Source organism: Canis lupus, chromosome 1, assembly GCF_003254725.2.
Source record: "Canis lupus dingo isolate Sandy chromosome 1, ASM325472v2, whole genome shotgun sequence".
Classification (NCBI taxonomy): domain Eukaryota; kingdom Metazoa; phylum Chordata; class Mammalia; order Carnivora; family Canidae; genus Canis; species Canis lupus.
The window spans coordinates 93,480,206-93,502,680 of NC_064243.1; the positions used below are offsets into that span (position 1 = coordinate 93,480,206).

General features: G+C 35.7%; 1 protein-coding gene across 7 annotated transcripts in view; it reads left to right on the plus strand.

Annotated features, from left to right (window-relative positions):
- Nucleotides 1-22,475, plus strand: part of JAK2 (Janus kinase 2) — a 118,316-nt gene that overhangs the window by 47,128 nt on the left and 48,713 nt on the right. For 4 of the 7 annotated variants that reach the window (XR_007401641.1, XM_049092839.1, XM_049092828.1 and 1 more), the window contains exons 3-4: nt 9,269-9,392; nt 19,781-19,898. Coding sequence is in view for 6 of the 7 variants with exons in the window: in XM_049092839.1 (XP_048948796.1) it covers nt 9,269-9,392; nt 19,781-19,898 (242 nt within the window). In the remaining variant the exon portion in view is untranslated. Of the gene's footprint in view, nt 1-265; nt 541-9,268; nt 9,393-19,780; nt 19,899-22,475 lie in introns of all 7 variants that reach the window. The other 3 variants (XM_049092831.1, XM_025423506.3, XM_049092829.1) reach the window with 1 other exon arrangement.

The window sequence follows — 22,475 nt, forward strand, 5'->3', positions numbered from 1 at the left end:
GTTACTGATTTTGTTTATTTTGTTAATATTCCATATTTGTATTGTTTCCTCAGGTTGTAAGCTTCAGTTTTATGGTCCTTGTCCACAGGAAGCTTATAATCTCAGTATCTCTCACTGTGCTTTCTATATAGCAGTACATGATATTTACTCAGTTAATGAATTTTAACAAAGTCACTGCTTTCAGTGAAGCCTTCTTTGTATAGGAGGTGATACCTTACCATATCAGTATCACTTTCTTTTGTAACTTACTGTTTTTTCCTAACAGGCAAATGTTCTGAAAAAAACAAAAAAACAAAAAACAAAAAAAACTCTGCATGGGAATGGCTTGCCTTACAATGACAGAAATGGAAGGAACATCCGAATCTCCTATACATCAGAATGGTGATATTCCTGGAAATGCTAATTCTGTGAAGCAAATAGACCCACTCCTACAGGTGTATCTTTATCATTCTCTTGAGAAAGCTGAAGAAGAATATCTGAAGTTTCCAACTGGGGAGTATGTTGCAGAAGAAATTTGTGTTGCTGCTTCTAAAGCTTGTGGTAAATATTTTAAAAAATCTTATTTTCTCTTTGTTAATAGGTCATCACTTCAATTATGCTACTCTAATACAATGTACATGTGTAATGTATTTTTTATTTTTTAAAAATATGTATGTGGCAGTGTGCTTTCAAAGGAAGAGCTACCAGAGCTTGGAGAGGTGCTTTCTGCCTGGTGCTGCTTCACATTGAGGGCTCTGCTGGGGCCCTGCAGGCACTGAGCTCCTTGGTTGCTCTGGGTGCAGCTCTCTCAGTCCTTGGTGCAACAGCTGCCCCGCCAGAGGCTGCAGGCAGCAAACTTTGATGGAGTGTGTTGTTTCCAGCAGGGGAGAGTACACAGTTCCAGGGTGCATGGCTGCCTCCACCTAGATTTCTTTCTTTCTTTCTTTCTTTTCTTTCTTTTCTTTCTTTTCTTTCTTTTCTTTCTTTTCTTTCTTTTCTTTTCTTTCTTTTCTTTTCCTTCCTCCCTGCCTCCCTCCCTCCCTCCCTCCCTCCCTCCCTCCCTCCCTCCCTTCCTTCCTTCCTTTCTTTCTTAATTTTTAATTTATTTATGATAGTCACAGAGAGAGAGAGAGAGAGGCAGAGACATAGGCAGAGGGAGAAGCAGGCTCCATGCACCGGGAGCCCGACGTGGGATTCGATCCCGGGTCTCCAGGATCGCGCCCTGGGCCAAAGGCAGGCGCTAAACCGCTGCGCCACCCAGGGATCCCTCCACCTAGATTTCAAAGGATGGAGCCTCCCAAATCCATAGGGGCTAGGCAGCTGAGAGCCTTGGGGCCCACCTCTGGTAAAGCTACAAGGACGAAACATTTTGCCAGTGTGTCTTATAGGCAAGACCTCTGCCACAGTGGGCCTGGAAAACAGATAGATTGTCCTGTCATAGAGGATCATTCTTGAGCCTTGGGTCTGATGGAATTTGCCCTGTTGAGTTTTTAGACTTGCTTGGGACCTGTCAGTCCTTTTTTTCTGCTCTTTTGGAGTAGAAATGTCTATCTTATGCCTGTCCTACCATTGTATTTTGGAAGCATTTAACTTGTTCGATTTCACAGATTCACAGCTGGAATGGTTTGCTTCCAGATGAATGGTACCTTGAGTCTCACCCAAATATGATTTAGTTGCTATTCAGATGAATCTTTGAACTTCAGACTTTTGAATTGATGGCTGGAATGAGTTAGAATTTTGGGGGCTATTGGGATGGAGTGAAAAATATCTGAATTTTGGGGTTCCAAGGGCAAAAATTTTTATTTTTATTTATTTTTATTTTTTTAAAGATTTTATTTATTTATTTATGAGAGACACACAGAGAGAGGCAGAGAGAGAAGCAGGCTCCATGCAGGTAGCCCGATGTGGGACTCGATTCCAGGTCTCCAGGATCACGCCCTGGGCCAAAGGCAGGCACTTAACCACTGAGCCACCCAGGCGTCCCAAAATTTTTTATTTTTATTGTTAAGTCTTCACATCTACTTATCTTTATTCTCCAGTTTTTACTCTAGAAGTTATTTGGATTGCTTTTTCATAATTTCCATTTTCTCCTCATGTTCATGTTTTGCTCTGCCTTCTTTACAAAATGGAATATATTCTAGTACCTGATTTAACTTTCTTCATTGGTAATTCTATCATCTGTCATTTCTAGGTATCCTTCTACTGATTGATGTTTCTTCTGGTTATGGGTCATATTTTCCTGCTTTTTAAAATGCCTACAATTTTTTATTGGATGCTGGATATTGTAAATTTGTAATTTATAGTGTTATCTGCTGGATTTTGTTGTATTCTTTGAATAGTGATGGACTTTGTTCTGGCAGGTGGTTAGGTAATTGGTGGTTTACTTAGCTACTTTTGAGATCATCTTCTCCTTTTTATTCTTCCTTTTGTTAAATAATTCAGTATTTCTAGTATATTCACAGAGTTGTGCAACTCTCATGTCATTTTTCAGCACCACTGGAAAGAAACCTCTTATCCATTAGAATCATTTTCCATTTGTTCCTCAGCTCCCCTAACAACAAATCTACTTACATCTTTAAGAATTTACATTTTTGGAACATTTCATGTAAGTGAAATTATTCCATGTGTGTTTTTTGTGACAAGGAGTTGAATTCCTGAGTCATATGGTAACTGTGCTTAATCTTTTGTTCTTAACCTAACTACCAGAATATTTTCAGGGCATCTACATCCTTTTACATTTCCACCAGCAGTGTGTGAAGGTCCCAGTTTTTCTACATCCTGATCAACACTTGTTATTACCTTTTTGATAATAGACATACTAGTCGATGTAAAGTGGTATCTCTCGTGTATTTTTTTTGAAAAAGCTTTATTGATAAATGATTCACATATACATTTCATACTTTTAAAAAGTGTACATTTCAGTGGTTTTTACGATTACCAGTCAATTTTAGAACATTTTTTCACACCAAAAGAAACTGTGTGCTTATTGACTATCACTCTCAAACCCCCTCATCCCTCTCCAGCATTAGGCATGCCCTAATTTATGTTCTGTCTCAGTAAATTTGTCTGTCTAGATATTTCATATAATAGGGATATATAATATGTGGCCTTTTGTTGCTAGCTTGTAATTCCCACGCCCCTTTGGAAATCTTTAGTAAAAGATGAAAGATTTATGTAATCTAAAGAGAAATGCTAGAGTATTCTTAAAATTTTTGTGAAGTTCATCCATATTTGTACCATCTATCAGTACTTAATTCTTTTATGGCTGAATAATTTGCTATTGTATGGATAATGCCACATATTGTTTAACCATTGATCAGTTGATGGACATTTTAACTGTTTCAGCCTTTGTCTATCATGCATAATGTTCCTGTGAACATTGTGTACAATGTGGACAGATGATTTCATTTGTGTATATACCCAGGGGTGGAGTTGTGGGTCAAATGGTAATTCTTTGTGAGAAACTAACCAGACTGTTTTCCAAAGAGGCTGGCTGCACCATTTTACATTCATACCAGTAGTGTGTCAGGGTTCTGATTATTCCACATCCCTAATAACACTTGTTATTATTATCCATTCAAATGGGTATAAAATGGTATCTTTTTTAGTTTTGAATTTTTCCCTCTGATTATCAATTCTTTTGAGTATCTTTGAACTGCTTATTGGCAATTTGTGTGTCTTCTTTGGAGAAATATCTGTTCCTGTCCTTGTCTACTTTTTAAATTTTCTGTTTGTTGTTGTTACTGAGTTGTTAATAATTGTATTTTCTAGATATGGATTTCTTACAAATATATGATTTGGAAATCTTTTCTCCCATTTTGTATTTTATCTTTTCACTTTCTGGATCTGCTAGTGTCCTTTGAAGAAAGATTTTTAATTTTGATGAAACCTCGTTTATTTTTGTTTTTGTGTCCTGAGAATCCTTTACCAAATCTTAGTTCATGAAAAATTGTCCTTGCAGTTTCTTCTAGGAGTTTTATGGTTTTAGTTTTGCTGCACTTTGAGTTCATTTTTGCAGCTGGTTTGAGGTATAAAGGTCCAGTGTCATTTTTAGCATGTGAATATCCCTGTGTTACTGACTTCTACTTTGTGTTACTGACTTCACCTACTTTGTGTAGTGTTTATAAGTAAGGTTCATCTCTGTTGTACCATGTACTTAGTACATTGTTCTTTTGTGACTGAATGATACTCAGCTAAATAGTATCAAATACATGATACAACAGGGATGAAACATAAATATTATATGAAGTGTAAAGAGCTAGTAACAAATGGATATCTACGTGCACATCCCTGCACCCTTTGATGAAGAGGCTATGATTTCCCCACTCACTAGTCTCAGAACCCTTGTGAAAGTATCATTTGGCCATAAATGAGTGGATTTGTTTCTGGATTTTCAGTTGTTTTTCATTGGTCTATATGTCTTAATGCCAGTACCATACTCTTTGTATCACTATAGCTGTGTTGTGAGTTTATGTAATCAGAAAGTGTTAGTTTTCCAACTCATTCTTTTTCAAGATTGTTGTATTTTGTTAAGTCTCCTTTATTAGATTTTGTGTTATAGTTTTTGTATTGTTCTTTTAGGGTTACCCTAGATATCACAGTGTATACTTTTGACTTATCACAGTCTTAAGCTAGTATGTTAAAATTTTCTAAACAATTCAAGAACTTGACAGAACTTTAATTCCATTTTCCTCTCTTCATTTTTGGTGTTATTGTTATCATATGTTTTACTTCTGTAGATATCATTAACCCCACAAGGCACTTATATTACTGTTGCTTTAAATAGTCATTATTGTTTATAATTACCCTTTTCCTTGTTCTTCATTTTTTCCTATACTTCATGCTTCCATTTGTCATGATTTTCCTTCAGCCTAAAGAACTCCTTTTAGTATTTCTGCATTGCAGACCTGCTGGTGACAGATACCTTCAGCTTTTATTTATCTGAAAATGTCTTTTCTTTTTACTTTCCTTTTTGAATATTACAGAGTATAGAATTCTTGGCAGGCTTTCTTTCCCTTTGATTCAGTGCTTTTAAGATGTCATATTCATTCTTTGACTTCAAGATTTTTGTTGAAAAGCTACCTATTAGTCTTTTACTCCTCCTTTGAAGGTAATATGTTTTTATGCTCTGGTTACTTTTAAGATTTTTCTTTCTGTCGTTCATCTGAAGCAGTTTGATTGTGGTGTACCTCTGTGTTATTTTGTTTGTCTTTATTTTGGTTCCAGCTCTTGGATCTTGCTGAATTTGTAGGTTAATGTCTGTTAGCTTGGCCATTCTTTCTTCAGTTACATGTAAATTAGATCTGATTAACATGTCTTAAATGCCTTTTATACTATCTTCAGTTCTTTCCATTCTGTTTTGTTTGTTTTTCTGTGCTTCAATTTGGGTATTTTTTTATTGACTTGTTTTGGTGTTAACCAATCCTATCTTCTATAGTATGTAGTATGCTGTGAAATCCATCTGTTGGTCCATGTTTTAGTACTATCTGGGAGGTTGTTAGAAATGCAGTATCTCAGGCCTCATCCCAGAATCAGTGAATAAGAAACTTTCTTATTCAACAAAACTATGCTTTTCAAACTTTTTAACAAAAACTCTGGAAGCCAAAAGACAGTCTCCATCCAGATTGTTATAATTATGAATGTTAAATTTTGAAAAATACTGATCTAGCTCATTCTAGCTCAGGGGAACAAAAAAAAAGCTATTTATATAGTTTATGACACCCAGTTAGGATATATTCTTGGGATCTTTACAGTTGAACCAACGTTATATGCCATATACTTTGCTAAGCATGTTATTTATATTATTGCATTTTATCTTTTCAAGGATAAAGTACTATGAACTCAGTTTTCTGTCCTTATTCTTTAGATGATGAAGTATAAACTTAGATTAAGTATCACAAGTTTACATAGCTAGTACATTTTATGAACTCTGCCTGCAATTACACAGAATAGCTAAATCCTTATGTGCTTTCAGTTTATGCATTGCCTCTTCAGAAGCCTTTACTGAAGTCTTTTTCCTTCATTTGACTCTCTTGATAAATTATTTTACCTCTGTTAAAACCAGAGCTGAATAGAAGTTAAAATGATGAAAATGGATTTTACTTAATAAACTATTGTAATAGGGAAGATATTCCAGTATAAAAGTGAGTTTGACTCTGAATACAGCCTGAACAGAGAGGGTTTTATAGCCAAGGAGAAAGATTGGCAGGAGCATTAGTGAATGGAATTACTAAGAGTAGACATCAAGGGATCCCTGGGTGGCTCAGTGGTTCAGCGCCTCCCTTTGGCCCAGGGCGTGATCCTGGAGTTCGGCGTGGAGCCTGCTTCTCCCTCTGCCTGTCTCTCTCTCTCTCTCTCTCTCTGTCTGTCATGAATAAATAATAAATAAAATCTTAAAAAAAAAAGTAGACATCAAAATCTGGGGGGGATTCTGGGTGAACTACTCTAAAATTATTTTTGCTGTTGGCAGGCCAAAGTGATCAGATATTGTCTGGTCGATAACAAGGGTGAGGAGTTTGATTAGATGTCAAAGATGGGGAACTCATGCTAAATGGACTTAGCAGGATTCTTGCTAAAACTTGCGTCTACAAGGAAGAACATGTATGAGCCTTTTTGGGAAGGATTCAGAAGAGCCTTGCTAAAATTTGATCAAGCAAAGAATCTTTTTCATCTCTTTTTCATGGTCTTTACTTTTTTTCCTATGGTTTACTATCATTGCACATACCCTTTTGAATTGTAATTCCCCAGTGGCATCTCTGAGTCATCTGCTACAATTGTGAGATCCTTAAAGTTGGGCACTATTTTTATTTTTGTATTTCTTGTACTCTTATTGGGCTTATAATAGTATAGGGACTGTTAATATTAGTGAAATGATGACTGTTCTTGCTCTAGAATGATACATAACTGAATCACAGTTATGATAGTGACTTGGAAAAGAAGAAGCACATTAAGCTTCTTCTTAAAAGAAGAAGCTTTTAACAAATGTAAGTAAAAATAATTTGGATTTAGTGTGTAGGGAAAGAAAGATTTAAAAATGACTGACGTTTCTGTTGGTCCTATTTTTTCAATGTAATGTATATCTCAAATACAATGTCATTGCTTTTTCATCCTTTCTAAGACAACCCAATTAACATGAACTAAGAAAAATAAGTATTAATATCTAATGGCCATTTTGGAATAAGATATCATTGTGACTAAACATGACTATATAAGCACTTTATTTGTTTGCAGGGCTGACTTAACCATTTTTCTTTTGGTGTGTATCCCTCTTTTCTGACTTTTTTGTACCAATTTTTATAGGTACATTCATTTTCCTATTTTGATACCTGTAATTAAGGTATGAAATCCAATTTGAAGAAATCATTATTCATCATTTAAAAACATTGTGATGATTCATCAGTATAAATTCACTTTTCCTGCTTTGTATGATTATGCTGTTGTTTGAAAATCATGACATTGTCTAATTAAAAAAAATCCTTATCCTTGTATGCTAAGAATAATGGTTCCATATACAGTTTCATTTGAATAGTTACATTTAAACTAAATGCTACTTTTTTGCTAAAATTCTTTTCCCAGTATTTTCTCTTCCCCAGGTTATCTCATATCAGATCTATTATGGCCCTTTCCTGGGCATTTTCATCTCCCACTGTCTCTTATATACCTAGCACACTGATTGTGTGAAGCATTTCGTGGATAGAGGAGAGGTGGTAGATGGATAAAAGGAGTACTGCATGTACGGCACTGAGACATGAGATTACCATGCTACTTGATTGGATGATGTTATTCAGATTTTTAAGTTTAAAGCATTTTTTAAGTGCATAAATAGCCTAGATCAAAATAATTCTCAGATAAAATAACTATTTCTCAAGTTATTTGAATGACAGGCATTATTTCCTGTCAAGGTTATTTTAAAATTCAGAGATTGACAAACCATCATTCTCTATAGTTTCAAGGTGATATACATAATGGACTCTGATTTTGGTATTGATAGTATCTTTTTTTTCTTTTTCTTTTTTGACAGGACTTACCATTTTTATTTAGTGAATTCTTTCTTGAAGGTTTTCCCTGTTCTACTCTTAATCTTCCTTTTCCCTCTTTGTCCCATCCTAGTAGTTGTGGCAGTAATCTCTTGTCTGTCCTTTATGGTTTTTTCCATGATCATAAAAACATAGATGGAAACATAGTCCCCCTCCCTCCTATACACACAGTCATTAGGATTTTGAGGTTATTATTTTATAAAATGGAATCATATTGTATGCTTCTTGTCTTTTTTTTTTTTAAGATTTTATTTATTTATTCATGAGACACAGAGAGAGAGAGAGGCAAAGACACAGGCAGAGGGAGAAGCAGGCTCCATGCAGGGAGCCCTACACAGTACTCAATCCCGGGCCTCCAGGACCACATCCTGGGCGGAAGGCACTGCTCAACTGCTGAGCCACCTGGGCTGCCTGCTTCTTGTCTTTATCATGAAAATATACATTGTGAAAATTCTATTCAAGCCACCTACTTTTGCACTAATTGTTTTTATTGAGTTTCCTCATATTCCACTCCATGGATTGTACTAGCATAATTTTTTCATATTTTCTACATTTTCTTACTAATAATCTGTACATTTTCTTACTACTATACTGTACTTTTAGGAGTACATTGCTGAGTTAAAAGGTTGACATTTCTAGCAATTATGTAATAGTTCGTTTTCACTACCATTTAATCAGCCCTAGATGTTATCCCTCTTATTTTTGTTGGCTGAATAGTATAAAGTGATATCACTTAATTTTAATTTGCATTTTCTTCAATACTAGCTATTACCATCCCTTCACATATTTATTATTATTCATTTATTGGTCTGTTGTGAATAACTGTTGTCCATTTTTGCCATTTTCACTTTTATTTATTTATTCATGAGAAACACAGAGACAGAGGCAGAGATAGGTGGAGGGAGAAGCAGGCTCCCTCCTGGGAGCCTGATATTTGGGATTTGATCCTAGGATCCTGGGATCATGACCTCAGCCAAAGGCGGATGCTTAACCCACTGAGCCACCCCAGTGTCCCCAAAAAATTGCATTTAAAAAAATCTGCTTAAAAGAGTTCCAGCAATCATATTTTAAAATACAGGGAAAAAAGATTTAATTAAAAATTCAGTAGGAAGACACGTTGAACCAAAAGATGTCAATTGCTATTGCATTTGTGCTGATTAAGAGTTGTTATTTCAACATCATTATAAATTATGGATGTTAAATAAATGTACTTGTTACTGTCTGTAATCATTTTTTTTCTACTTCTTTCCTAGGAATCACACCTGTGTATCATAGTATGTTTGCTTTAATGAGTGAAACAGAAAGGATCTGGTATCCACCCAACCACGTCTTCCATATTGATGAATCAACCAAGCACAATGTACTCTACAGAATAAGGTACTTTCTCCAATAAAGTGGTGAAAAAGCAAAGTGAGAGAAATTATCTCAAACATATTTTTAAGTTGCAAGGTACTTAATAATAGAAACCAAACTTCATTTAAGACATTTTGTCCACCAGAGGAAGTGTTTTTACATGTTTTTTCACTAGGATACTCTTAGCTTTTCTGGTGGGATGCTACTTAACCACTTATGATTATAATTAAATTTAAAAATGATGAGAATGGCCTCTACTGACTGACAAAATCCTAAATGTTTGGAATATTTTTAGTTTCCCAGGAAATTCAGTGTTTTGTGCATTAAAATGTAATCTAACATCTCTCTCTCTTTTTTTAGTTTCATACGTAGTTTTCAGTAATTCATCAGTTGCATATAATACCCAGTGCTCATCACATCTCTTTTTAATAATTTTTTTAGAGTTAAAGTAAAAGAAATGATTTTGTCAGTATTTATTCACAGCCTCAAATTATTAGTTAATTTCACAGTTTATGCAAATATGTAATACCAATTTAGAGAAATCCAGTGGAACTCTTCCATTAAAAAAGATTAAATAAAGAAATGTTTGATCTGTGGCTCTTATGAAATAGATTCATTACATGCAGTCAGTGTTGCATAGTGAAAAATAAACACATGGACTCATTCATGATCTTAAAAAGGAAAGAAAAGGAAGCCTTAAAAAACTAAGACTCAGGAGAAACATCCTTATATCATAAAGGGTAGTTACCAAAAGCAGGTAGTAAATAATATTCTCAAATGGTAAGATGTTAGCAGCAATCTCTGTAAAATAAAAAGAGATAGAAAACAAAGATAGCAACCACCACTGCTTCCATTTAGGATTTTAGTGGAGTAAATCCTGTCTTACTGTATTTCTGAATACAGTAAGACAAGAAAAATAAATATTTAATAGTTGAATACAAAGAAACAAAGTCATTATTTGAGATGGTATGATTATTAACTTAGAAAATGTAAATAAATTTATTGGCATCAATAATAAGCATTCAGCAGAGTGTTTACAGCAATAGTCCTTTGCTGTAAAAGGCCAGTAGTAAATATTTTAGGCTATATTATCTCTGTTTTAACTATTCATCTCTGTTATTATATTGTGAAAGCCACCATAAATAATAAGCAAATGAATGGGCATGACTGTATTCCAGTAAAACTTTATTTATAAAAACTTAGAGTGGACCAGAATGGGGCTCTGAGGCAGTTTGCTGACCTCTTCTCACGAATTAAAAATTGTTTGTCTTCTCAAATTCATGAATTTCTCCTATTCTCAAATCAAGTACACATAGATTCATAGCTACATATAATCAAAAGTTCCAAGGAAAGTCTAATCAGAAACCATTCAAAAGAAGATTTTATATAATTAAAAAAAATACCACGTGCCTGTTGTTTAGAGGGTATTCTTCATTTTATTACATTTGTAGGGGTTATATCAAAACCACATAAGAGAGCAGTAATTACAAAACTGTGGAAGGGCTTATGATCTATGAAGATATTGTTTGTATGACACTAATAGAACAAAGGAAATGAAAGTTTTGTGTATTACTGAAATTAAGTTGCTTATTACTGATATTTTTTAAGTTGAAATGTCAATTGTAGTCCTCTGGGAAACTCCTAAGAAAATAACTCAAAAATACAAGTGAAAGAAACAATATGAAACTTAATACACTAGAAAGTATCTATTTAATAAAAAAGATCTTAGTAGTGGAGAAGTGGATGAACGAAAAAAGACAGAAGCCATACAGAAAACAAATAGCAAAATGATGGACATAAGTATTACCTTAACAGTAATTGTCTTAATGGTAAATGGACTAAATACTGATATAGTGTCAGAGATTAGAGGAATAGATTAATCTAATAGATTAGAGGAATAGAGACAACATAAGCTACATGTTGTCTCTAAGAGGCACACTTTAAGTTAAAAGACACAGGGTAAGCTGAAAGTCAAGGATTGAAAAAGAACACCCTCAGTAACCACAGGGGAGCTGAAGCAACTATATTAATATCAGACAAGATTGACGGGAAAGATATAATTATTACTAGAAACAAAGAAGGGACATTTTATAATGATAAAAGAGTTAATGAGTCTGGAAAACATAATAATTGTTATAAATTAAATTTGATGACAGAGCTCCAAAATTCATTAAGCCAACAACTGACAGCATTGAAAGGGAAAAGAGACAATTCCACAATAATAGTTGGAGACTTCAATACATGACTTTCATTAATGGATAGGACAACTAGACTAAATTCAGCAAGATAAAGACTTAAAGAACACTATAAACCGGCTACACATGCTTATACAGAGCACTCCACTCAGCAACAACACAATCACATTCTTCTCCAAGTGCACATGGCACATTCTCCAGGATAGACCACACGTTAGTCTACCAAATGAGTCTCAATAAATTTCAAAAGATTGGAATCATACAGAGTATGTTCCAATCATTAGAAATCATTAACAGAAGGAAAATTGGGAAATTCACTAATATGTGATAGTTAACACAATTTTTTAAAAAATATTTTTTGAAATAGATGTACTTGGTTTTTTTTTTAAATTTTTATTTATTTATAATAGTCACAGAAAGAGAGAGAGAGAGAGGCAGAGACACAGGCAGAGGGAGAAGCAGGCTCCATGCACTGGGAGCCCGACGTGGGATTCGATCCCAGGTCTCCAGGATCACGCCCTGGGCCAAAGGCAGGCGCCAAACCGCTGTGCCACCCAGGGATCCCAGTTAACACAATTTTAAATAACCACTTGGTCAAAGAAAAAATCACAAGGGAAAATAGAAAATACTTTGATACGACTAAAAATGAACATATCAACTTAAAGTATGCAGTTTAAACAGTAATTAGATGAGAATTCATAGCTATGCACACCTATATTAAAAAGGAAAAAGTTCTCAAATCAAGAGTATTCTACCTTAACAAAGTAGAAGAAAAGTAAGTAAAACTCAGAGCCAGGCAAAGGAAGGAAATAATAAAGATCAGAGTAGAAATACATGAAAAAGAGAAAGGAAAAGAACAGAAAATCAAGGAATGAAAAGTTGGTTCTTTGAAAAGATAAACACTATTGATAAGTCTTTAGCTAAATTGATCAAGATAAAAAGAAGCTTAAATTACTAAAATCAGGAAGAGAGAACATCAATCACTGGGACATTACAGAAATAAAGATTATAGGGAACAACTGAGTGATAACAGAATTACCTAACCAACATGAAGTGAACAAATGCCTAAAAAGACCAAGGTATGGGAACTGCTAAAAGAAGAAACAAAGTCTGTAGGACCTCCCGCAAGTATAGACATTGAATTAATAAAAAAAAAAAAATTCCCCACAAAGAAAAGCCTAGGCCCAAGTGGCTTCAGTGGTAAATTCTATCAAACTTTTAAAGAAAAATTGGTAACAATTATTCAGAAAAAATGAACACTTCCTAACTCATTCTGTGAGTTCAGTGTTACCCTAATACCAAATCCAGGCAGACATCCAGAAGAAATGAAAAGTACAGGTCAGGTCAGTATCCCTTATGGAAACAGGTATAAAAGTCTTCAAAATACTAGCAAACCAAATCCAGCAACATATAAAAAAGATTAAATACCATTGACCAGGTAGGATTTGTTCTAAGAAATACAAAGTTGCTTTAACATCCCCAAATCAATCACTATAATGCACCATATCAGTTAAATAAAGGGCCAAAATGATCATCTCAATAGACATAGAAAAAAATTCGACACAATCCAACACCCTATTATGATAAAAATACTCAAAACAATCAAAATGGAAAGGAACTTCCTCAGTTTCGTAAGGTACTTCTACCAAAAAAAAAAAAAAAAACCCAAAGCTAACATTATCCATGATGGTGAAAGACTGTTTTCTCCCAGGGATCAGGAACATTTGTTCTCTTTCTCTCTCTCTCAAATAAATCTTTAAAAAAATTCTAAGGAATAAATAAACTATTAGAATTAAATAAATGAGCTCAGTCATTTGCAGGACAGAAGATCAATACACTAGCAGTATACAATGCAAATGTGAAATTAAGAAAACAATTCCATTAACAATAGCATTTAAAGAAGTACTTAGAAATGAGCCTCAAAAAAGAAGTGCAGAACCTTTGCTTTTGGGAAATGTAAGATATCGAAAGAATTTAAAGAACCACTTACCTAATGGAAAGATAACTCATGTTTATGGATCAGAAGACTTAATATTGTTAAATGGAAATACTTCTCACATTGATCTGTGTTCAGTACAGTCTCCATTGATATCCTAATGGTCTTTACTGCAGAAATTTACAAGTTAGTGGTAAAATTTGTTTAAAAATCAGAGGGACTTGAAATAGTCAAAACAGTCTTGAAAAAGAAGAAGTTTGGGGGGATCCCTGGGTGGCTCAGCGGTTTGGCGTCTGCCTTTGACCCAGGGCGCGATCCTGGAGTCCCGGGATGGAGTACTGCATCGGGTTCCCGGGATGGAGCCTTCTTCTCCCTCCTCCTGTGTCTCTGCCTCTCTCTCTCTCTCTTTCTCTCTCTCTCTCTGTTTATCACAAATAAATAAGTAAATAAATCTTTATTATTTTTTTTTAGATTTTATGTATTCATGACAGACAGAGAGAGAGAGAGAGAGAGAGAGAGAGAGAGGGAGGCAGAGACACAGGCAGAGGGAGAAGCAGGCTCCACGCAGAGAGCCCGACGTGGGACTCGATCCCAGGTCTCCAGGATCAGGCCCTGGGCTGAAGGCGGCGCTAAACCGCTGCGCCACCGGGGCTTCCCGTAAATAAATCTTAAAAAAAAAAAAAAAAGTTTGGAAGATTTATACTTCCTAATATCAAAACTTACTCCACAGTTATAGTAATCAAGGCAGTGTGGTACTGGCTTACAGATAGGTACATAGGTTACTAGAATAGAACTAAGAGTACAAAAATAATCCCTGATATTATGGTGATTGATATTTGACAGGAGTGCTAAGACAGTTCATGGGGAGGAGTGTTTTTTTCAACAAATGCTGCTGGGACAACTGAATATCCACAGTATGGTCATGAAGTTAGATCACTAACTCACACTATATATAAAACATTTACTTAAAATGAATCATAGATCTAAATATAAGAGCTGGAACTGTAAAACTTTTTTTTTCCAAACTTTTTATTTTATTTTATTTTTTAACAATAAATTTATTTTTTATTGGTGTTCAATTTACCAACATACAGAATAACACCCAGTGCTCATCCCGTCAGGTGCCCCCCTCAGTGCCCATCACCCATTCACCCCTACCCCCCGCCCTCCTCCCCTTCCATCACCCCTAGTTCGTTTCCCAGAGTTAGGAGTCTTCCATGTTCTGTCTCCGTTTCTGATATTTCCCACACATTTCTTCTCCCTTCCCTTATATTCTCTTTCACTATTATTTATATTCCCCAAATGAATGAGAACATACAATGTTTGTCCTTCTCCGATTGACTTACTTCACTCAGCATAATACCCTCCAGTTCCATCCACGTTGAAGCAAATGGTGGGTATTTGTCGTTTCTTTTTTTTTTTTAATTTAATTTTTTTTATTTTTTTATTTTTTTGCATTTGTCGTTTCTAATGGCTGAGTAATATTCCATTGTATACATAAACCACATCTTCTTTATCCATTCATCTTTCGATGGACACCGAGGCTCCTTCCACAGTTTGGCTATTGTGGACATTGCTGCTATAAACATCGAGGTGCAGGTGTCCCGGCGTTTCATTGCATCTGAATCTTTGGGGTAAATTCCCAACAGTGCAATTGGTGGGTCGTAGGGCAGGTCTATTTTTAACTCTTTGAGGAACCTCCACACAGTTTTCCAGAGTGGCTGCACCAGTTCACATTCCCACCAACAGTGTAAGAGGGTTCCCTTTTCTCCGCATCCTCTCCAACATTTGTGGTTTCCTGCCTTGTTAATTTTCCCCATTCTCACTGGTGTGAGGTGGTATCTCATTGTGGTTTTGATTTGTATTTCCCTAATGGCAAGTGATGTGGAGCATTTTCTCATGTGCATGTTGGCCATGTCTATGTCTTCCTCTGTGAGATTTCTCTTCATGTCTTTTGCCCATTTCATGATTGGGTTGTTTGTTTCTTTGGTGTTGAGTTTAATAAGTTCTTTATAGATCTTGGAAACTAGCCCTTTATCTGATATGTCATTTGCAAATATCTTCTCCCATTCTGTAGGTTGTCTTTTAGTTTTGTTGACTGTATCCTTGAACTGTAAAACTCTTAGAAGACAATACAGGAGTACATCTTTGTACACTTAGGAGTAGCCAGTGGCTTCTTCAGTATGGTACCAAAAGCTCAGGTGACACAAGAAAAATAGATTAATTTGGATTCATCAAAATATATGTTTGTGCATCAAAGAATGGTGTTGAGTATGTGAAAAGACAGCCCACAGAATAGAAGAAAATGTTTGTAATCCTATTTTTTTAAGGATTTTATTTATTTATTCATGAGAGACAGAGAAGCAGAGATATAGGGAGAGAGAGAAGCAGGCTCCTTGCAGGGAGCCTGATGTGGGACTCGATCCTGGGACTCCAGGATCACGTCCTGGGCTGAAGGCAGGCACTCAACCACCAAGCCACCCAGGCATCTCATGTAATCCTATTTGATAAAGGTTTTATTTTTTATTTTATTTTATTTTTTTAAAATATTTTATTTATTCATGAGAGACACAGAGAGAGAGAGGCAGAGACACAGGCAGCGGGAGAAGCAGGCTCCATGAAGGGAGCCTGATGTGGGACTCGATCCCGGGTCTCCAGTATCACAGCCTGGGTGGAAGGCAGGTGCTCAACTGCTGAGCCACCCAGGCATCCCCAATAAAGGTTTTATATCTGGAATACATGAAGAGCTATTGTTTAATAGTATAATGAAAGATTACCCAATGAAAGTATGGGCAAAGGATTCAAATAGCATTTTTCTAAATAAGACCTACAAATAGCCAGTAAGCACATGGAAAGATGCTCAACATTTCCCTTCTTTAGAGGAATGTAAATTAGAAACAACAGGACACCAATTCCCCCATTAGATTCCAAAGGTATAAAAGATGGACAATGCCAAGTTTTTATGAATTTGGCAAATTACCACTTACTAAGTAGAGCACAAGGTGCTAGATAGTGAGCCATGCTTCGGTGACAGAGCACAAGAGAAACCAAAGTAGAAAAGTTATTACTCATGGGTCCTAGAGGAAGTACCCTGTAAGCCTCCACAAGGCATATGGGGAGATCAAGGCAGAGTAGAGAGAGACACAAGACCCAAGGCACATGCCTTTATTAGGGTTTGTGGGTAGAGTGTTTGGAGTTCCAGATTCAGTTCAAGCCAACAGAGCTGGTCTTTGATAAGCCACCTGGGAGTCTTATTGAGGGGCTTTAGTAAGAGTTTTATTGAGGGGCTGCTGCTTCAGCTCTGACACAGAGGAGACTTGATCACAATGGTATTGGGGAAGTTGTATCAGAAACTTACATTTGTGGGGCTCCTGGGTGGCTCAGTGGTAGAGCATCTGCATTTGGTTCAGGTCATGATCCAGGGTCCTGGGATCGAATCCCACATCGGGCTCCCTGCTGTGAGCCTGCTTCTGCCTCTGTCTGTGTCTCTGCCTCTCTGTCTCTTGTGTCTCTCATGAATAAATAAAATCTTAAAAAAATAATAAAAAAAAACTTACTTTGCTTGTGACTCAATGGGCTATTGTTGTTATGTAGGGTATGCACTTGCCTGAGGGGGCTAGTGTCAGTTTAAGGTCACTGCAGGCCACTTGGCTACACAAAATAGATGCCAAGGCGACAATACCAAAGACTAACTTAGCTGAACTCTCCACATGTGTTGGCAAGATTATGAACTATTGAGCTGCTCATATGTTGCTGTTAGAGATGTAAACTAGTACAACCACATTTATTTATTTATTTATTTATTTATTTAGCCACTTTTTAAAACACTTTGGGTGTTCCTCAAAAAGGTAAACATAGTATTAATATATGATCCAGCAATTTCACTCCTAAGTGTATATGCAAGGGAAATGAAAACATACACATACACACCCCCTTTTACACAATGTTCTTAGCAGCATTATCTACAATAGCAAAAAGATGGAAACAACCGAAATGCCCATAAAGTGATGAAGAAGCAAAATGTGGTTTATTCCATACAAGGGAATATTAACTGGCCAATAAAAAGGAATGAGTTGCTAATACTTGTTATAAATGTGGATAGTCCTTAAAAATAAGGACTAAGCAGTGAAAGAAGGTAGAAAAGGCCACATGTTACATGATTCCATTTTTTTGTTTTAAAGATTTTATTTATTCATGACACAGAGAGAAGGAGAGGCAGAGACACAGGTAGAGGGAGAAGCAGGCTCCATGCAGGTAGCCTGACGTGGGACTTGATCCCAGGTCTTCAGGATCATGCCCTGGGCTGAAGAAGGCGCTGAACTGCTGAGCCCCCCGGGCTGCCCTGATTCCGTTTATATAAAATGTTCAGAACAAGCAAATTTATAGAAACAGACTAGTGATCATTTAGGGCTAGGGAGTAGGTGGGGTGATTTTGGTGTGACTACTAATAGGTGTGGAGTTTTATTTAGTGGGAATGAAAATGTTATAAAATTAGATTGTGGGGATGTGTGTACAGGGCTATGAATACAGTAAAAAACTGAATTGTATATAAATGGGTGAACTTGAGGGTATGGGTGAATTATATCTCAATAAATATAAATAAAGCTATATATAATATTTTTTGTTTCTTTGAAGGACAAGTTTTTAACCTGTTCATTGATTCATTCATTCATTCATTCATTCATTTAGTTGATGTATTAGCTGTAGATAGACAACACAGTGATTTGACAATTATATCCATTAAAAAATGCTCACCATGGTAAGCGTAGTTGCTATCTGTCACCATACAAAGTTATTAAAATATTATTGACTGTATTTCTGACATCGTACTTTTCAATCTTGTGACTTACCTATTTTATAACTGGAAATTTATACCTCTTAATCCCCTTCACCTGTTTTACCTTTTCTCCCTCTCCACAATAACTACCAGATTTTTTTTTTTTTTAAAGATTTTATTTATTTATTCATGAGAGACACACACAGAGAGAGGGGCAGAGACACAGACAGAGGGAGAAGCAGGCTCCATGCAGGGAGCCCGACGTGGGACTCGATCCCGGGTCTCCAGGATCATGCCCTGGGCCGAAGGCAGGCGCCAAACTGCTGAGCCACCCAGGCGTCCCAACTACCAGATTTTTATTGTTTTTATTAGTCTCTTCCTTTTAATTTTTTTGTTGATTTTTTTTTTTTGCTTTTTATGTTCTGCATATAAGTGAAATATGATTATTAGTCTTTCTTTGACTTATTTCAGTGAGCGTAATACCCTTTAGGTCTACCCTTGTTGTGAATGGCAACATTTTATTTTTTATAGCTGAGTAATACTCCATTGTATTTATACACCACACCTTCTTTATCTGTTCATCTGTTGATGGATACCTAGGCCGCTTCCTTTTCTCCACTTTTGTAAATTATGCTTCAGTAAGCCTGGGAGTGTCTGTATCATTTCAAATTGGTGTTTTCATTTTCTTCAGATAAATACCCAGTAGTAGAATTTTGGGTTGTATAGTAATTCTATTTTTAGTGTTTTGAGAACCTCCATACTGTTTTTCAAAGTGGCTGTGTCAATTTACAATCCTCCCAATAGCACATGGAGGGGTCTCTTTTTTCCACATCTTTGCCGGCTCTTGTTATTTCTTGACTTTTTGATACAAGCCATTGTTTAGTATGAAGTGATATTTCTTTTTTTTTTTTTTTAATTTTTATTTATTTATGATAGTCACAGAGAGAGAGAGAGAGAGAGGCAGAGACATAGGCAGAGGGAGAAGCAGGCTCCATGCACCGGGAGCCCGATGTGGGATTTGATCCCGGGTCTCCAGGATCGCGCCCTGGGCCAAAGGCAGGCGCCAAACCACTGCGCCACCCAGGGATCCCCTGAAGTGATATTTCATTGTGGTAACCTCCATTTCTTAAAAGAAGCAACAATTACTTGTTTTCACACCAAATTAGTATTTTCAAATTCCCCTACTGATATTACTGAATTAATATTTTAAAAACTTTTGTTAATATTTTATTTTTCTATTTTTGTTTCCTAGTATTATTTCTGCATTCTGCCCATAGAAGCAGGCAGCATATTGATTTTACACTTAGGTTTCTTGAATTCTGTCTATATTTTTATCATGGTCTTATCCAGATTTTCTTCTGTCCCCAACTCATATTTAACACTGTTATTAGCTGTGTTTTCTGATTATGGGATGACACCTTTCAGTATGCTGGAAGTGGTTGTATGTACACGGTATGTTTATATTTGAACTATTTGGAGGCTGACTGAATGTTTTGTCTCATAGATTTTACTTCCCTTACTGGTATTGTAACGGCAGCAACAGAACCTATCGGCACGGAATATCTCGAGGTGCTGAAGCTCCTCTTCTTGACGACTTTGTCATGGCTTATCTTTTTGCTCAGGTATAATTATCTTGTATATATGTTAAATGATAAGAATCTTGCTGTGTAGTGTAGCTCATCAGAAAAAAATCTTCATAAATGGGAAAATTGATGGTCTCTCTTATGTAGTAGGCCAGGAAAGGTGTAATAAATTTGAGTCTTTTGATCACTAATTTTTAATCCCATAATTGATAACTAACATAATTTATTTTATAAAGGTTCCCTTAATTTGCCCTTTTGAATTTTTACCTTTTTGGTCGTTTAGAACATTTTAAGGATTTCACAAAGTTTAGATTGAGTTATACAACTTGATTTATGTACATATAAGTACCTGAAATATAAGACAGTAAAATTTCCTCAGAGAATTTTTTTTTCATTCCTGAACAATTTCAGACATAAATAGTGGGTGGTAAAATGTAAAGTAAGTAGGAAACTAAATAAAAAGTGAGTTATAGTAGTTTGTTTAGCTCCTCATAGGAGGATGGCTAGATTTTGTTCCTTGGTCTGAGAGCTGTGTTCCAGTTGTTTGTTAATTAATTCTGTTATATTAAATTTTTTTTTTTTTAATTTTTATTTATTTATGATAGTCACAGAGAGAGAGAGAGAGAGTGGCAGAGACATAGGCAGAGGGAGAAGCAGGCTCCATGCACCGGGAGCCCGACGTGGGATTCGATCCCGGGTCTCCAGGATCGCGCCCTGGGCCAAAGGCAGGCACTAAACCACTGCGCCACCCAGGGATCCCCATATTAAATTTTTAGTGTATTTGAAGACTTTGTAATATTTTCCTGTTACCTTAATTGAAACAGTCATTGCAATATTCTGTCATTAAATAACTTTTGTTTTTATATACCACAAGACTGAGGAGTAGAAATGAAAGAAAGAAAAAAGATATTAGTGCTTTTGGGGTAAAGGTATGCTCTCCTTATTCGCAGGCTGTCAGATTAATGAATTTGAATCAGATTTCCTAACATCATAGGAAATTACCCTACAGATCCTCATGGCTCGTGTTTCTAAGATGTCTAGGAAAGCTGGTTCAGTTTGTGAGCAACACATTGAAAAATATTCCGCTTTTGGGGTATGAGAACAAGTAACTTTTTTTTTAATTCTGGTAAAACACACTTAATAAAAGTTACCATTTTAACCATTTTTAAGTGAACAGATTATAGCATTAAAGTATATTCACATTGTTGTACAACCGTCACCATAATTCATCTTTAGAACATTTTTCATCTTTCTAGACTGAAACTTCATACCTATTAAACAGTAACTCCTTATCCCCTTCTGGCCCTTGGCAGCCATCTTTCTACTTTCTGTCTGTGAGTTTGCTGTTTTGGGTCTCTCACATAAATGGTACTATACAGCATTTGCTTTTATGTGATGGATATATTTCTCTTAGCATGTCTTCAAGGTCATCCGTGTTGTAGCATGTGTCAGAATTTCCTTGTTTTAAGGGTAAATAATATTCCATTGTATATACCACATTTTGTTTATTCATTTATCTATTAATAGATACTTTGGTTGCTTCCACTTTTTGGCTCTAAAGAATAACACCACTATGAACATGCATATAAAAACATTTCTTTAAGATCCTGCTTTCAATTGCTTTGGCTAAATATCCAGAAATGGAATTATTGGATTATTTGGTAATTCTATTTTTAATTTTTTTTTGAGGAGCTGCTACACTGTATTCGGTGGCAGCTGTACCATTTTACATTCCCGCAGCAGTGCATAAGCATTCCAGTTTCTCCACATCCTCACTAATGCTTACTTTCTGTTTTTCTGATAATAGCCATTCTGATTGGTATGGAGTGATACTTTGTTATGGTTTTGATTTGTATTTCCCTAATAATTACTGATGTTGAGCATTTTTTAAAAATTTTTTGGCCATTTGCATATCTTTGGGGAAATTTCTGTTTATGTCCTTTGCCTATTTTTAATTCAGGTTATTGTCAAGTTGTAAGTGTTCTTTATATATTCTGGATATTAACCCCCTGTCAGCCATATAATTTGCATATATTTTCTCCCATTCTATCAGTTGCTTTTGACATTTGTTGATATGTCCTGTGGTGCCCAAAGCTTTTTAATTTTTATGTAATCTGGTTTGTTTTTTTCTTCTGTTTACCTGTGGTTTTGGTGTCATATCCAAGAAATCATTACCAAATCCAGTATCATGAAGATTTCCTCCTGTATTTTCTTTAAGTGTTTTACTGTTTAACTCATATGATCTTTGATCCACTTTGAGTTAATATTTGTTGGTGGTGGGAGATGAGGCCCAATCTCACTCTTTTGCATGTGGATACCCCTTTTTTCCAGCATCATTTGCTGAAAAAAAAAACTCCTCCATTGACTGGTCCTGGTGCTCTTTTAAAAAATAACTTGACCACTACTCAACTTTAATGTAGTTTCTTTGTTCTAGTAGCCATTAAGAAAAGAGAGCGAGAAACTTTCTGTTGGCTTTATGGTTATATCACCTGTGCTGCAGAACTGGTTTTATTTTGGTGTCTCATGCTAGTTTAAATCCCATTAATAAGATAGTTTTCCTAAACTGTTCAGCTGCTTTACCCTACTTGTAGTATTGTGATATCTAATACTTTGGAT